The sequence below is a fragment of the Gymnodraco acuticeps genome, unplaced genomic scaffold (genome assembly GCF_902827175.1).
Source record: "Gymnodraco acuticeps unplaced genomic scaffold, fGymAcu1.1, whole genome shotgun sequence".
NCBI lineage: Eukaryota > Metazoa > Chordata > Actinopteri > Perciformes > Bathydraconidae > Gymnodraco > Gymnodraco acuticeps.
In genome coordinates, this window is record NW_022990341.1 from 1228308 (window position 1) to 1246945 (window position 18638).

At 41.7% G+C, this 18638-nt stretch overlaps 1 protein-coding gene across 1 annotated transcript in view; it reads right to left on the reverse strand.

Moving 5' to 3' along the window:
* The window catches only part of trabd2b (TraB domain containing 2B), an 87869-nt gene that overhangs the window by 27059 nt on the left and 42172 nt on the right, over nucleotides 1-18638 (reverse strand). Inside the window, exons 3-4 of the mRNA XM_034223466.1 lie at nucleotides 8888-9034; nucleotides 433-607 (exon numbers count right to left, since the gene is read on the reverse strand). Coding sequence (XP_034079357.1) covers nucleotides 433-607; nucleotides 8888-9034 — 322 coding nt within the window. The remainder of the gene's footprint in view (nucleotides 1-432; nucleotides 608-8887; nucleotides 9035-18638) is intronic.

The following is an 18638-nucleotide window of genomic DNA, read 5'->3' on the forward strand; positions in this document are numbered from 1 at the left end:
GGTGGAATCTAGGGGTAAGAGAGACTAATAAACATCATCAAGCTTAACATTAGCCGCCTTTAGCTTAGCAATAGTGGTGTGCAAACATGCCAAAATGATGTAGTTTGTTTATAGCCTAACGTAAGCTTTTTTCTAGCAATAGCATTTACGCTTCAAAGATCATAAAGTGGCATTATTATGTGGAGATTATCCTGAAATATTCCAAAATCTAATGGAAAAATTATTCTGCTTTTTTCCAGGGAGTCATTGTTATGCTAACTTCTGTGTCGGCCTACGATACGTCATCCCTGCACCACTCTCTGTTTGGCCTACAGTTACGAGAGACGTCCCATAACCAGCTGAGCAAAGGTCAGTCATTTTAGCCTGAGTGCAGGATCTTAACATTTACATCAACTTAAACCTCCCCCCAAGCAGTATCTGAGGCTCCCTTACCTGCGCCAAAAGCGAAAAAGAAAGTCTGGTTGGGATTTCTCTGCAGCAGGGCGGACACACGGCGGGCCATCCTCTCGTTCCGTTTGTAGATGAGCTCCCGACGGAAGTAGCTGTCGATCTGCAGCGCGGTCGTGCGGTCGTGAGCTGGCAGCGAGCTGTTGATGAAGTGAGGCAGCTGAGAGAAAGAGAGGAAAAATCTGAATTTAAAAGCTGTTCTAATGAACGTCCACAGCAGCAGGGAAGCCCATGAATCATTTTATGCATACATCAAACGCAAAGAGAACTTGTGTTAAAGAAATTGAGGGGGATAGAAAACGAGATGGAAAGAAAGAAGAGGACGGTGTTGGTGACAATCTGGCAAATGTGTGTGAGAATTGGCAACCGGGAGTGTGTGTGACGTGTCGGCTTGACGGGAAATGACCAATGCAGGAAAGGAGAGGGAGGAGAGAAAATTCAACACCATGAGTGTTTTTGTACATGACTGTGTACACTGGTGTGTGTGGGTGTGTGTGTGTTGGTGTGTGTGTGTGTGTGTGTGTGTGTGTGTGTGTGTGTGTGTGTGTGTGTGTGTGTGTGTGTGTGTGTGTGTGTGTGTGTGTGTGTGTGTGTGTGTGTGTGTGTGTGTGTGTGTGTGTGTGTGTGTGTGTGTGTGTGTGTGTGTGTGTGTGTGTGTGTGTGTGTGTGCGCGTCTGCACTGTCTCTTTTTATGTTTACCTTACTGTTTTTTTCAGGTTTAACCAGTTTGTATCTGTTTCATTATTTATTTTTTGCATTGCACAGTAAGTTGTTCTTGGGTGTCCTGAATGGCACCTCGAAATAAAATGTATTATTAATTGTATTATTATAAAAGGCAAGTGCATTTGTGCAATTGTAGTGTATCAACCAGTGTGAATGTGTGTTTAATTAATATGTGATTTATAAAGAGCCAGACAGACGGAGACAGTAAAGCTGGCTCTGCTCCTCTCTTTTGGCTGCGTCCCTCGATCCAACAGACTGTTAATCTGTGAGGATGAGTGGGGGGTCAGAGGGGGGGGGCTGCTGTCCAAGACACACACCTAAACACACACACTCTGTCTTTACGTCTTTCACTTCCTGTCAGAGTATCGTTTACCTGCATTGACTTTTTCTGGCTCTTTCTCTTGATATATTTATGCAATAAAATATGAAATATTAGAGAAAGGTGAGACCCTAAGACACCACAGAGCGCTCCATTCCGTCTGCTCCGCCTCCTGGTATTCTGTTTGCTGTCTTTTCTTGACTAAGGACTGTTTTTACTATTAGCGTGCCCAAATTATTTTCCATGTGTAGTAATTCTTATTTTTTCCTTTGACACAAAGTTTGAAATTGGAAAAATATGGCCAGTAGCCATTTCAGGCTAGTTCAGAATCCTTTCCCTTTTATTTATATGAAAGTAAAGGATGCTCATCCAGATTTCTTTTCTGACCGATAGCTCACCCTCAATAAACTGATACCTTTCATGCAGGAGTGCCACCATTTTTAAAATGTCCAAACGCAACAATGAAATGCACACACAGGTTACATCGCTTGTTTAATCTCTGTGTTCCTCTGAGTTCCCGGTTATTTGGGAGTGTTAGCAACTAGGATTTTAAGATTATTGTTGTGGACACGTGGCGCCATTTTCTTATAAATCTCCAGGTAATCGATTAGTCTGGCTGCACGGTTGTCAGCAGTGTGTTGGCCTGATACTCTGAGGGTTTCTGCCTGTTTATTTCAAGCCTAGAGCCCGTGTTATTTGTAGTAATGGTTAATGTAAGAAATAAAGCAGTAAGTAAAGCAATGTGTGTAGACTTTTGGCTACTGATGGATAACATTAAACTCTAGCTCTGTTTCCCCCTGGTGATTTGAGTGTTAGCCTTGAAGTTAGCAAATCTGGTTTTGCTCTGTCTTTTTGGTCTGTTGTTGAGTGTTTGGTTTAGTGTGACATGGAAAGAGCAAATTGTCCCGGCATCACATACATGGTGTATTGTGGGGTTGCTGTATTTACAGTTCCATTGCCACTGGGTTTCAGTGAAGTATAGTATTAGTAAAAACGTATAATCTTAAGTAGAGTTTGACACTAGTTTTAATAACTGAAAATCAATAAATGGCGTACATAAGTTCAGAATCTGTAAAAGCTTAATATTGTGCACAAAGAACTTTGGGGTTCACCAAGCTGTTTTCTTTTTAGTTGCAGTTCTCCCCCTGTTAATATTTCTGTGGTTTTTACTTTCTAGTCTCTCTTGTACCACCTGAGGCTGCCAGCCTTCAATATTTCCTCTCACTTGGAAAGCTTCAAAAGATGGAGGGATTAGAGAAAGACACATCCACATGTGTTTAATCTGTACTTGAGTGTGACTAGAACACACACAGCCGCTGTCTGAAACGGAATTGCAAGTTGACACAACAGCAGAACAGCTGCAAGTGTTGCATAAATCAGTGTGTGTAAGTAAGTGTGTGTGTGTGTGTATTTGTCAATGTGTGGTGTCTGAATACTGCACTCATAGGGGATTTATTGTTCCACATGTGAACAAGGTGCTGCATCTAAAATCTCTACCTGACACATTTTCTCTCACTCCCCCGACGCCCCCTCCCACAGTCTGCTTCACATAATGGGTGAAAGGTGCTAATTCACACCTACATCAGATATTTATTGATTTCACCTGTGGTGTGCAGGGCAACCCCGCACATTTCACACATTATAGTCTCTTTACTGGTTTTGGGGAGTACTACTTTGAAAGGTTGGAAAAGGCCTTAAGTGGTTTTACAGGGAGCTGCGTGAAGTTGTTGGTCGGGGCATCAGCGGGGTACTCAACTTGAAAAGTGACCAGGTGCCTGCTAATTAACAACATTAAAAGTAAAAATCAGAGACAATAAATTAACATTAAAAGGCCCATAACTCAACATTCTTTATTATAAAATTACCTGACTTATTAGCTTGATTGACGATAGGCCTGTACGGCAGAAAAATCTGATTTGATGCATTTAAATTTGCTTCTACAATTCAGTTAAATTGAGTTTAAACACAGTGTAAACAAAGTTACAAAAGTGTATGAAGAAACCTTTTGAATGTTCATAATTATTAACTCTGGCGGTTAACATTATGTTTTTTGTCCCATTTGGCATATTGATGGTTGTTAATTACAAGACCTGACCCAATCCAAAATGGTTGTATGACATAAGCCACGCTACTCTCTACACTCAGCAAGGAAAGAAAGCCAAAAATAAATAAATTCCCGCAGATATCTGTAGCCTGAAGCCTTCACTTGTCTGTGTTTTTTCCGGTGTGAATGACACAAGTTAATCCGGATAGGCAGGGGTTAATGATTCATAAGTAATATAAAGCAGGGTTGGATGAAACAGTTTAAGAGAGGGGGAGGTGGAGAAGGAGTGCTTCATCACTGCTCTGATGAGAGAGGATAACGTGAGTGTTTCATGACGATGTTGGGCCTGAGAGGGGTCAAGGTGGGAGTGAGCACTTAATGCAGATAACTTATCACAGTAAGGGCCATTAACTGCTTCGTATCCCAACCTGCAGGAAACACGGAGTGACAGGGAGATATTTCCTCCCTTCCTCACTACTGGGATCCCTCTGCACTCACTTTCTTAGTCTCTCCTGCCAGCAATTTACTCAATGTGACATATGTTTCCTTCATGATTCTGCTCTTTGAAGTCCTTTTTGGTCTTCTTAACTTGTGAGGAAAATGTGCTCCTATATACCTACTATATTAGGAACTACTAGAGTACTTTACCATGTGTTCATATTTATTTGAATAGATTTTGCCAGACGAAAGGATCACAACTCTGCAAAATGGAGTCACAAAACTTGACAGGTGTGTATTTGAGATCAAAATAATGTTGAGTTCAAAGGGGAAGTAATAAAGTAAGGTTGTAGAAAGTTGGGAAGGGGCCATTGGCCTGATTTGGTTTCATACTTTGTGATCTTATCGCAGGACGATCTCTAGTTTTCAGTCGTTTTTATCGGATATCTACGGGGGCCAACAGGTGTGAATGCCCTACAACAGCCAACAGCTGGGTCGGGAGCGCTTGTTGATGTTTGGGGATTATAAAGTTGGCCACCTTTTAGTGTTGTTGGAAATGTACCCAAAATGTACGTTTTGTTGGCTTATTTTAAGAATGTGATTGCATGATTCCTTCCGATATTATTGGATATTATCTGCTGTTGGCTAGCTAGCTAACCTAGTCATTTGAAATATACAGACGAAACACTTACAATTATGAAACACACTTACTCCGCCAACAGTTGGCCAACATTATAATTAGACCCTCCAGAAAAACGGGATTCTGCGATCGCAGAATTTACCGCATAATCAGCAAAATGGCGCAGATTTTTAAAAGGCCGCATATTTATCAAAAGGCCGCATAACCCCCGCATTTTTCCACACAAAATAAAAAAATAAATAAAAAGTTAACTCGTCTTGACGAGTAGTGATGATGACGCGACGTCATCAGCCCGCGCATCACAGAAGGCAAACACCGTCGTGTGAAGGTGTGGAATTCACACACCAAGATGAACAAATCGAATCCATCACATTTACCCACGATCATTTCAGCTAAAGACCGGGCAAAGCAGTACCCCGATGTCTTGCACGAAAGTGGGGGGAAACTGTTCTGCACCCCGTGCAACTGTGTGACCCACTTCGATTCGCTCAAACATTCAAACTAAAACATTACCAGCACTTTCTGTGGTGTAGCTTGCTTCTAGTATGCTTGTTTATCATAGGAACTCTTTAAAAGTGCTCCCTTTCATTCAGTAGTAGCCTAGTAACAGGGTGTGGGAGAAGAATCACCTTTTTTCCGCTTCCCGCATATTTCACAACTTTTCGCATATTTCGCAACTTTCCACATATTACGCAACTTCCCGCAATTTCACCGCATAAAATCACATAAAAACCCTGCATGTTTAATCGCATAATCAATTATTTTAGCCCGCATAATTAAGGATTTTTTCCCGCGTTTTTCTGGAGGGTCTATATAATCCCAGAAGGTCTCAAAGCGCTCTGGTACCAGCTGTGTGCATCACTTATTAGTAGAGATGTAACGATACCAAAAACTCACAGTACGATAATATCGCGATAAAAAGTCCACGGTACGATATTTATCGCGATATTGAAAAATAAAGAAAATAAATGTGAATTAAAAAAAAAAAAAAGTTTACTTATTAAATAATAAATCTGATTTGTACAGCATTTCAGTAGGATAGTAGTATTTTAAAGTGTCAACAATATAATAATCAGACCCTGCAATAGAATAAATCAAGTTTCACTTTAGTTTTTCAAGTAACTCAACTCTAACTCACTCACTGAGTATCATCAAGGTTATCTTTTAGGAATATGAGCATGTCCACATTTCCAGGTAGAAGCTGGGATGTTTGGGCGTTTACAATATCCCCTGCTGTGGAAAAAACTCTTGCTTGGTACTGATGTTGCTGGGACAGAGAGATATGCTTTGGCCATGGGTGACAGCAGTGGGTAAAACTGTGCATTGTCTCTCCACCACTTAAAAAACAATACCGTTTTTGCCAAGAAGGTGAGGCTTATTGACAGGGCGAGATACAAATATACTGTTGGTACTTGTCAATGTCTCTAGGTGTGTACATGTAGCCCTGTAAATACGATGTCCTTTTGTGTTATCTGTTGTTTTATGTTCATGTTGCAACCTACTTGCTGCCATGTTGGACAGGTCTCGCTTGAAAAAGAGATCGATGATCTAAATGGGACCATCTGGTTAAATAAAGTTTTTTTTTTTTTTATTATTTAAAAAAAAAAAATTATTTAAAAAAAATCGCGGTAGATTTTGTCAGTCTCACAACGGTATTGGGACATTTATTTATCGCGATATTTGATATATCGTTACATCCCTACTTATTAGTGTCCCCTGGTTTCCTTTGTGTGTGTGGATACATTTTGGGGCCAGCAAAGCGTGGCAGCCGTGCAAGACTCATTTAAGAAACCGTGCAGAAAAATTCATCTTGAGGCGCGAAAATGGGCGTGGTCTGAGCAAGTAGCCGCAGAAGAAGCCTTTTTTGCTGAACGTCTAATGTGCTCCCACTGAGGATGGTCTCGACTTTATGTCTGTGATGAAGTGTTGAAAAGCATCGTGCATCTCTACACTGCGAGGCCCATCACAGATCTTTCTCTAATATGATGAAAATTGAACAATAGGAGAGCGTTGGGGGTGTTGAAGGCCTCTGGATTTGGTCCTACTTATCAAAAAACACCTGCTATTTAACGACGCTGTAAATTCTCAGACACACACACACACACACATACACACACGCATGGACAAACCTGCTATAGATCACCAGGCTACAGAACCTGGCACCGCAGTGAGGCGTCTGATTGCTCTAGCATGTGCTGGGGAATGTTAATACATGTTATTATGACATGAGGAGCAGGGGAGAACTGGTATGATTTAAAGTGCTCAGGCAGGAGACGACTACAGGTGAAGCTATGTCTAACAAGCTCTTCACAAAAAGGGAGATATGTTTCTTTTGTCAGGGCCTAATAACAGAGGCATGGCGAGATGTGTCTGAAGTTGTGCATACTTTCTCTTTCTTTGTGTCTCCAGTGTAAATGATGTGGAATCTTCTCAGTTGAGTGGTGAGTTGAGGTTACACGGTGTGTTAGGTTTAATGAGACTTGAGGATCAGTGAGAGAGGTTGACACAGCATAATTGACCGATGAGCAGGGCTTTCGAGTAAATCTGTATTCAAGGGTGCAGATGGAGTGAGAGCTACTGTGTGTGTGTGTGTGTGTGTGTGTGTGTGTGTGTGTGTGTGTGTGTGTGTGTGTGTGTGTGTGTGTGTGTGTGTGTGTGTGTGTGTGTGTGTGTGTGTGTGTGTGTGTGTGTGTGTGTGTGTGTGTGTGTGTGTGTGTGTGTGTGTGTGTGTGTGTGTGTGTGTGTGTGTGTGTGTGTGTGTGTGTGTGTGTGTGTGTGTGTGTGTGTGTGACTTATATATTGAATGTCCTTTTGACAGTTAGCAGAGCAGGGTGTGAAAATGAGGAGGCTATCGCTAAAGGAGCAGAGGCTATGTTAGGAAAAGTTAGAGGAGGTCAGATGGCGTATTTACGGCCGAGTCCGGAGCTATTAAAGTGCCAGACTATCAAGTAACTTGAGGCTTACTTGAGGGATTAAGATGGCAACTTGCAGTTTGGTGGAATTGATGTGCAAGCCTAAAAGTTTGAGGTGACGATAGCCTAATGGTAGAGAAGTGGGTATGAGAGGGTTGCCAACTTAAATCGAGGGTTTGACAGATTTGGGATTTTGAATATCTCTACAGATGGTTTTGGACTAAAGCAGTATTTTAGCTGTAAGTGGCTGGTATTTTCTGGGATTCTTTTATTAAGTCAGAAACCTCACTATCGCTTCTTTACTCACTGAAAACGATTCCCTTTCACTTCCATATTTACTTGACAGAATGAAACATTTACACTAAGGCAGACTAAACCCCCTTCACTAGGTTGACCCAATATGAATACTCAAGAGAGAGTATAGGATTTAATAAGATACCAAAGGGGCCAAGATTCTTCGTGTGGTCGTTGAGACATCACTGAGTGATACATTTCTTACTGTGATTTTACTGAAAGACATGGCAGACAATTTGGACCCAGGCAAATTGGGAGGAGGAGATGTTGTCAAATTGGGCCACATAGGGCAGAGACTAAGGATATACTTTAAGACAACTCTTGAATCAAAAGGATAATAAATCCTATCACTGTAAATAGAGTTTGTAAACTGTACCCTGTAATTTATGTTGTATGTCGTCCTTATTGTTGTTCTGTTGTTTGTATGTTACATGTGTAACCAATGTGCTGCAGGTCACCCTTGAAAAAGAGATATTTTGATCTCAAGGGCTTAAATAAAGGCTACAAACAAACAAGACACATTTGTTCACATATATCTTGTTCCTTTTTAAATCTGGAGGGTCACGGAAAGTATTTAATTGCAAATTAACCAACTATCCAATATTTAGACTACAACTTGTGAAACGTTTACATACGTATGAGATAGGAGCAGGTTTTACTTTTGATTTTTTTGTCCAGATACATGTCTGTCAGGGTCATTATCAAGGCATCTTTTGGTTAATACTTCACATCATCTGAAGAAAGTGTGTTTTGTGCATTAAAGCATCATGGCTTTCACCACCTATTGTTTTTGGACTATTTAAAACTTTATAAGTGGGAAAATATGGGAGATAATACGATACGAACAATTTGGAATTGTTTGGCAAAGTGAGATAATGGCATCAGATCATTTGTATTATGCTTGGCAAGCAGTTGATACTCATTTTATGGTTTTTGTGTTCAACATTTGTTTTATAATGAGGCTGCAAAATGTAACACTGTCGTAGCTGAAAGAAGAATGAATATATTATTAAGTGATTCTCATTTTAATTGTAGGACTTAGGAGTTAGATCTTTTAAATTCTAACCAACCTGCGAGGTGTCATGGTTGAAGATTATGTGGCTGAGGTCTCCACAGTTGTAGTGAGTGATGAGGTCCTCGGTGGTAAAGGAGCCCTGCAGGCTGCCTGCTCGGACGCCCTCGTGCTGCAGGAGTGTCTGGTTCAGAGCAAACAGCACCTGCAGAGAGAGAGATGGAAAAACAGGAAGAACTGTTACTTTCTGCATCTGAAAAGTCTCTGGGCTCAAGAAGAGGAATTTGCCATCAAGTGGGAGAAATTCTGCAAGCGTGGCCAGTGTTCCTCTGTTAAAATATGATATGACCTTCACATACAATGAAACCGTTATTCCAGAGTGTCGGGCGTAATATAAGTTGTTTTGCTGCGTTTTCATTTCTTTCAGGATATTTTCATACACTTTCCATACAGGCTGACTACAGGTAAAAGCAGACCACAAGAGACATGGCAAAACTCCACTTGCTTCTAAAGGAAAGGAGAAAAACGGGAGGAAAGGGAGGGCTGAAGAGAGAGTGAGGGGCCCTTTTAAAAATAACCCTTCTTTCTCTTTCACCGGGCCGGGGTGCCGTAAATTTACAGCAGCCATTAAAATAAAAGTAAATCCTCTTTAGAGAGAAATTTATAGCGTGCAGCCGCCAGCCAGCCCGACAACTCCACAGCTGTCCCAGACACCGGGGGCTAACTCCCGCCCTCTGAAATCCCACGCCACCTCTCACTGGCCTGGCGACTGGGACCAAGCTGTCAATCACTGTTAAGCTCTCTTATAGGAACCCAAGGTGTGTTACAGGAGATTTTTTTATTTCTGTGTATAGCAGATTTCACACAGTTCTTACATTGCACCTAGCAAAGCATTTTCAGTTATTAGAACAAGTGACTCAGCTCATCTTATCATAAAACAACAATATTTCTATGATCCTAATCACCCAAAAAATCCGACTAGAGCTTTGGAAAATACTGCAGGGAGAACGTCAGCATCCAGGCTCAGATGATTTGTGGAGCAGCTTAAGGTAGACACAGCTGCACAACTGATTGAGCCTCATGTCAAAAGTCTGGGTCGTAATTCAGACAATTAGTTATGTTTTTCGCAATCATAAATGCCTATAGCGCATATTGCATGTTTCACCTCCAGGTAACCCCTAACGCTGGGATAATCACGACCCAGCTTTAAGCTCAACCTCGGGACTCTCTCTCGGTCTCTCTGAGGTCATTGTGTTTGCCTACCAGGCTAGTGGGCTCCGTTTTGCTTTGGTGTGCTTTTATTCCATAATGCAAAGGGACAAGTGATGAGCTAACGGCACATATAACTCTGGTTTAACCCTCTTTACTCTCCACTTTTCCTTCAGAACAGTGTCTATCTTTTTCTCATCTCTCTGCCAGCGCCTAAGACCTTTCTCTGATCATATTTATTCATTTTGACGGATATCATCGACCAAATGTTTTGCTCTCTAGCCCTGCCAGAGGTGAATAATCCAGAAATGTTCTCGAACAGAACTGTGACCATTTTAATCCTGGACAAATCAACTCCAATTTTACCAGACTTCTTAAACCCATGAAACCCTCTTGCTGCACTGTATGGTGGTATTGCTTAAAGACCCTGAGGTGCCAATGTGTTTACATAATTAACACTCTGTACCTTGTCTGATAAATACAAGTCAGATAGGGAGAGTTTACATTTAACACTCTTCTCTCAACTTTTATTCCTGTTACTATTGTCTATTAAACTCAAATCAGCTTTCAATCAGCACACAAAACATGACTCGTATGACACAATAACTTAAATTCGGCAGTGTGTGTGTGTTTGTGTGTGTTGCGAACCTCAACATTGGTTTCTACTTATATGATGAACTCTAGCTCCTACAACACTATACCTTATCCCAGTTTGTTTTTCTATAGCTCTAAACGTAAGGTTCTGCCAGACTAATAATTAGTTCTAGCTGGCGGCTAACTAGCTACAGTAGCTAGTTCTGCTACTTTAGATGCTGACTCTGTGCCAGTTAATTGCCATTGCCCCAAGTACTTGACCCACAGGGCTCTATGCCACGTCTCAAACGTTTTTCCAAAAGAAACACCGGTCGAAGGTAGTGGGCTGGCAGAGCACACACACACACACACACACACACACACACACACACACAACACCTGCCAGGCTGTTTGTAAGGCTGCCAGCTCCGGTGGTTTCCCTTAACACAGCAAACAGCAGCAGACATGTCAGACGAGAGGGTGCAGTGAGGGATGCATGGTAAGAACTGAGGTGTGTGTGTGTGTGTGTGTGTGTGTGTGTGTGTGTGTGTGTGTGTGTGTGTGTGTGTGTGTGTGTGTGTGTGCGTGCGTGTGTGTGTGTGTGTGGTGTGTGGGTGTGGGTGTGTGTGGTTAGTTGTGTTGTTAAGGGAGTTGTTATTTCAATATTGTCCGTCTCCCGGGAAGAGAACATCTCTGCAGCTGTAACCATGGCGCCTGCGTTTGTGCTGGACTCAGTGAAAGAGCATGTCTATCACTGCAGAAGGCTGAGGGGAAGAGAGGGAAAATGCAAACATTTGCGGTGTGTGTGTGTGTGTGTGTGTGTGTGTGTGTGTGTGTGTGTGTGTGTGTGTGTGTGTGTGTGTGTGTGTGTGTGTGTGTGCTCACGTGTACAGTGCATACGTGTGAATACAGTATGTGTGTGTCACTGGCTGTCAGAGTGGGTGTTCTCATGCTGAAGTGGTCCACTCACTCTGACAGATGGGCTCTTTTACAGCCAGGCCTTTTCAAAGTAACTAACATTGACTCTGCTCACCACACACAGTTCACCACTGCAGGTCTCTCTTTCCCTTGTTTCTCCCCCTCGTCTGATGTATGCGTGAGAAACTCTCATTGTAATTAATGAAAGCTTTATAAGAACAAAGCTGGAAGGAGCAGAGCATGCGGATGGTTTTGGAACCTGTGATCTGAGTGCAGCACTCCAAAAATTCATTAGCGAGTGTTGGGAAGAAAGCAGAAAAAAAGGGGCAGGGCAGAAGTGGGAGCGACATAAAAAAAAGAAATCAGAAAGACCTTTCATGTTTCAGAACATGTCATTTATCGACATGTGTGAGCATTGCAGCAATTGACCTTGAAGTGTGTTAAATCCTGGTGGTATGCTAGCAATAGTGTTAGCTTGTTTGAAGGTTTTACTGGTCTGAAGCATGAGTAGGTGCCGATGACAAGGCGTTGGAACCTATAGAGCTCAATCTCGACAAATACATCACTCCACTTTAAAATACCTCCTTAAATCTGAATCGGGGAACGGGAGTGATGGATTGTGCTAAAGGGCTTTGGGCTGCGAAACAACAGAAGGAAGTGTCAAACTGTGGAGGCCAAATAAGTGAACTCTGGTAAATAGGAGAACATATAATACCCAGGATTATTGTTTACTTTATAGCTGTAGAAGTCAGTAAAAACTAATGAAAAGTGCACATCATTCGCAGCAGCAGTAAATGCATAACAGTTTGAATCCTGTCCCTCATATCCACTTTCCCAAAGCCACACTTAATTTCTCTATCAATTACTCACTTCTTTTCTCTGTTGTAAAACAATGAGTAACTATTCCACTGCTAACTGATGGAGAAAAAGAAAGAGAGAACAAAGAAAGGAGGGAGTTATCGGAGGACAACAGAGAGCGGAGAACAAAAGCTGGATAGAGTTGAAAGTGTGAAAGAATGGTAGAAGACAAACAAAGCCTTGTTCTCTTTGAGAGGGGCATGTGTTGTGCAGATGGAGGTGATACTCCTACATTTGTGCAGTGCAGACTTTGGGTAAGGATGTGTACACAGGGCATGAGTTTAGACATGGCATGGGTACTGTATGGCAGTCAGGTGCATGAAGGCACGATGGTGCATGTCAGGAGATCTGAGAATGTTTGTTATTTAAAAAATCTACGATTTACACCAGCTTTACTCTCAGTAGATTTCTCCTTGTTTTGCCCACTCAATTGTTGTCCTCCTCTCAGGTGTTAATTGTCATGAAAGTTATGAATCCCAGCTATTTGTTTACACCTTTTATTGGTTTGGACTAGAGGAAATATCATGGACTTTGTTAACTTGCATCAACTTGTGACCTTTTTGTGTCTATTTGAGGCTCAGACGTGAATTTTAAGCAGTTCCACTAAAGGCTGATATTGTTGATATCATGTAGATAACTAATAGAAATCCTAAAATGTATAACCTGAAAACCTTAAAGTCATGAACAGCAGTGCTTTTTTGGTAAATGCTATATTCAGAATGCTCATATGCTCCTATGCAAATGCTAACATTTTTAGACGGAATAATGTTTACCATATTCATAATTGTTTTGACCATGGTAACGTTGGCTGATTAATTAGCACTAAACACAAAGTACAGCTAAATCTGATGGGAATCTCATTTAGCATTTGATCATTAAAGACCATATCTCATAGTATATGTATGAAACACCAAATTCAGTATGACTTGTGCTCTGTGCACTATAAACATCTGCACAACATTTAACGCCATTCTGTCAAATCGTTTTTAACCAAAATGGCAAATAATGGCGTTCTGCGGTACCGATACTCAAAAAAGCTCTGCAACCCAAAAAGCATTTTCCACTTAGACCGCCATTATAACAGAGACATCTGTACAACTGTTGACAGGACACGCAGAACAGCTAACACACTAAGTTATTAATCCAAGTGTTATGGATTTTTAAACCATGAGGGTTTAACATTTGCAACATTTAGCCAAGATCTAGAGTAGTTGTTTTTCGTGTGCATGTCATCACTATGGTTTTCTAAAAATATGAGGTGAGTAAAGTGTTGGTATTTGGTTTTATCCCTTCTCTCCCCATTATCAAACCAAGCACATGTTGAGCAGGAGGAAGAGAGACACGCAGCAACATTATCTCCGTGACAGAAAGCACATTTCCTTCAGTGTCTGGTTAAGGCAGTGGTTCTCAAAGTGGGGGGCGCGCCACCCCAGGGGGGCGCAGAGGCATGACAGGGGGGGGCGCGAGAGACCAGGAGAAAAAATGGTTATTAAAAAAAAAAAATCAAAAAGATTTTTAATTAAAAAATTATTGATTCGAAAATAATGATACAGTACTATTACGTCTGGGTGTCTGTGTTTCATTAAAGCTCGGCTCTGTGTGTGTGTGGAACGAGCCATTTTGTGTGTGTGCGCGAGCGGGAGAGAGAGAGAGAGCGTACCGGAGATCGTTGATGTTAGCTTATGGTGCTAGCGAGCTACGCTAACGGATATAAGGAGTTTTTTCAACAACAAAGTGGAGGAGAGTCCTCTCCTGTCAGACTGAGAGACTCAGTGAGCTAAAGGACTCTCTCAGTGTTATCTCAGTGGGTCTCAAACGTTTTGGTCACCATTAATATAAATACATTAAAAACAATTATGAAATACTATATGACATTAAAAAATGTATAACGTTTAAAAGGGGAGTGATTTGTAAAATATCCATAAAGAAATAGTAAATCTGTTTACAGTTCTGTGTTGAGAGATGTATCCATACTGTAGATCTCTTCATTTTGCTCTCAAAGTGCACCAGATTGATGCTTTTAACTTCAATATTTAAAAATAAATCTTCCCGGGGGAGCTTGCCCCCGGACCCCCCTATGTGAGGTCCACACACCACCTATAAAAATAGCACTTGACCCCTGCTTACACCTATATGCCATAAGCTGATTATTGAGCCTTCATTGTAACAGTTGCGGGTACACTGTGTGTATGCGTGGGGAGTGTTGCAGTAGAACATTCCACTGTAGTGCCCGGTACATTAATGGGAAACCCTAAATGTTTGAGCACCCTGTATGAAATGTCAAGCTACCCCACAGTACCCCCAAAATAAATCTTTGGTGCCGCCACTGAGCCTGACTATTTGTGTTGGAGGGGCCCGACTTTTTTTTTTCTCCAAAGGGGGGGCCTGACAGAAAAAGTTTGAGAACCACTGGGTTAAGGGCAAGTTGGCTTCAATTTTCAAAATAGAAGATGAAATAGAAGCTTGTGGTGCGATGGTATTAACTGACAACCCCAGTGATCAGCTGGTTTCTTTAAAACTGTGTGGCATCCTTGAATACAGACCATTCAAAGGGAAATGGAATGCAGCCCTTTCTCCGTCTTTATGTCTGGTCATTTAATCTGCCCTGATAGACAACAGTACACACAGATTGAGGGTGGTGTGTTCCCCTCCAGCGCTCTCCCCTCCCCTCCAGCCGCTTGTGTTTCATCCCCTGAGAAAGGGAAGATCTGGACCCCTGACCCAGGATACGCACGGCTGGTTTCCTCTGGGCCGAGCCAGCTTCCCCCCCCACAGGCTCCGGCTACAGGCCACAAGAGGGGATTGAGTTCACACAGCACCCTGGGGTGACTGAAAGGAAGGAGGTAGCGGAGTTGAAATAACATCCAGGGCAACCCAAGAATAGGAGAAGTGCGATAGCTCATCCTGGTTCCCCACAGAGCAGACAGAGGCTGGGTACCAATCTGTGTTAGCTTACTTTCCTTCATGGAAACAGGGTTAGAGGGTTGAGATCATCTGTAATATTCCAACAAAATGATAAATAAAAATTTGGAATCAAAGCTTCTCTTGTCCAAATTGTTAAATGAACAGTGGGTTTAACAACTGTATACTAGTATTAGCTGTGACCACCAACAACAAATGATCACCTAACACTTCTCTTTGCTCTACTGAGTGTTTTAGAGTTGTTTAGCTTATTGTTTATTGTTTCATAATTTTGTATGTTTTCCATACCCTGTATTGTTCGGTTTATGTGCATGTAAATGGTCTGTAAAGGCTCAAATCCAAAAGTTCCCTCCAGATGGCGTTTCTCTAGCTTCTCTAGTGTTAGCTTACTACACAGGGTTAGGGTTAGGGACTTCATAAAAACCATTAGGGACTACATAAAAAAACACCTTCTTTTAACCTGCACTATCTCAGTATGACTTCTTGTTTGAATGCATGGAGCAGTGGCGGCGGTATTTTAAAAGACTTCTGTTTTCCGACCCTTTAGCCCATGTCTGCTCTAAAAAGCACCTTGAATACATTAGGCGGAAAGACGGTGTCACACAAGACCACATCAAAGTTGTCTGGACAGTCTCACATGATAGCTCCACTGTTGTCTCCTACAGTTTTATCAACAAAATCCTTTCAACTTTTTCCTTTCCTTCGTCTCTCCGAGGGAATCATGTAACCTGTTTAAAGGCTACGTTTGAGCATAAAAATGCCTCAAACCCGACCTCCAGCGTCAGAGCGTTGGCAAAATAGTTTTTACAGCCTTTCGGCGCCTTTCTGTATGTATCGCTTGCTTGTTTGAAGGTACGCAGCACTTTCAACTCATCACATCTGGCATGAGCTACGGCAAGCCAGACGCCTGCTTTCTTCCAAATCTTTATCCCCGTTAATACCCACTAAACACACACATGCACGCTCACATATAAGCACACATGCTAATAATTATGCACACCACATTTTGCTACCTGTAAACAAACCACTTATTGCAGAAAATGAGAGAGAAGACATCATATATTTTCCATTTCAATTTGAATATCTCCTTATTCTCTTCTCCTTCTTTCTCTTCCCACTACCTTTCTCATTTCTCTCATTCCTTGTCTTTCTCTGTCTTTTAAGTATTTCGCCCTGCCTAGTCTGCCTCCTGTCTCAGCGTAGGAAATCCAGGGATTACCAGAGGGACAATCCCAGTGGCAGAGGCCTGCTGCTACCAGCTTCCACCCAAAGCCCCCTATTCTTTGCCCTCCTTCTTCCTTCCGTCCCGTCCTATTTCCTCTACGAGGCAAGGGGTGAATGTCTAATGATGGGAGATATCCCACTCTCAGCTTGGAGTAATAAACTCCACTTTCCTCTGACCAGTTTTCTATCAAATCAAGTTTTATTTATATAGCACATTTATAAACGATTTTTGGTCGAGCCAAAGTGCTGTACATATAATAAAAATAGCCTACAGTAGAGACACTTTACAGCAAATACAACAGCACAGATTGTTCAGAATATCAGTATGAGAAAAACGACACCCTCTGTCCTTAGACCCTCACATCGTACAAGGAAAAACTTCTGGAGAAAACCCACAGTTTAAAGGGAACATGGGAGAAACCTCAGGGAGAGCAACAGAGGAGGGATCCCTCTCCCAGGACGGACAGACGTGCAATAGATGCCGTGTGTAAATCGAAGAGATAATACATTTTACAGCAGACCGAATGTTAGGAAATGCATGTGTCTGTAATAAGAAGATGAATCCACGAGGATGTCAGCTACAATCCTGTGGAAGCCATCAGGGAAGCAGCATGACGAGACCCAAGGCAGGACCGCAGAGACAGGTTCAACCACGACCCGAAGTCCACGACTTAATCCAGAACTCAGGATAGAGGATCCAAGACACAGGACTACAGCAAGAGGATCAGCCTCGACTCCGGATCCCGGCGTAGATATAGCTATCTCCACTACTATCTTCCAGAGGTTGAAACAATACTCAGATGTTGTACATAAGTAAAGGTAGAAGTACCAGTGTAACAATACTCAACTAAAAGTCCTGCAATCAAAATGTATACCCAAGTAAAACTTATTAGCATCAAAATATACTATAAGTCCCTCAAATGTGTGCTTGAGTACAGTACTTGAGTAAATGTACTTAGTTACTTTACACCACTGCCCTTCTTGCCCTTGTTTACTTTGTTCAATAAAACAGACTTACAGTCACCCTTGCACACATACTGTATACGCCCCTCCAGTCCCCAGAGCCTCCTCCTGCCTCCCCTCTTATTAAAAGTCACAGTGAATAGTGGGGGTGTGTGTCACTCCTACATTTGTCCACAAACACACTGTTTGACTTGGCAGCGCTGCCGCTGTGCCGGTCATCCCAGCTTTCCTGCCTCCTCAGAAAACACAGAAAATAATAAAGTATCACTTGATCCCGACTGAAAAGCACACAGCTGGTCCCTCAACATGAATGCCCACAAGCAGTGCTGGGAAATGTTTGGAGGAAATTGTGCTAATTTCTGTTTTCGTACAACATCAAGTGGTCATAACTGCTGAACAGGAATAAGTCTGTGTGTAAACATATAAAGACAACACATCTGAACATTACATTGTTTGTATATCTGGCTGCAAACACAATTCTCCTGATGAGATAATCAAGTATGACATGACTAAACTTGACTTAATCAAAAAGTATGTAAATGTGAATCTGTCAGATGCCAACTAAAAACCAAATGCCTCGTGAAAAACAAGTTCCTTAAAGCTTCACTTATCCAAAGTTTTATGTTAACAGTAAATGAAATGATTGTATATTGGTAAGCCATGAACTCCCCCCAAAAAGACTTGCTGAGTGTTTTAATGTATTTTAGCTCATTGTTTTGGCTTTACATCCAATACACTTTAATGATTGGGTTCAGTCCCATTACTCTCATCTACTTTGTTTCAAACAGGCCATTGTTTCAACAAAAAAGCTCTGCACAAAAAAGAAAACGGGTAAACCAGTAAACACTATCTGGTAACATGCGGAGCCATTTAGAGGGTCGGATATTTACCTCAGGAGTTGGATAGTGACAAAAAAAGAGTTAAAAGTAGCTGAATATTAACTTACCTTCATCAAGTTGCCAGAAGCATGGCTCTTGGTTTCTTTTTTTGCAATAGATATTAGAAAATGTTAATAAACCATTTTATGAAGTGAAACTATGTCAGTGTTGATTGAAAGTTAACAGGCAATTGCAGTACCCATGAGTTTCCAAAGAAATCAATTTAAATAGATAGATATTTAATTAGATTTGTTTTCAAAACAG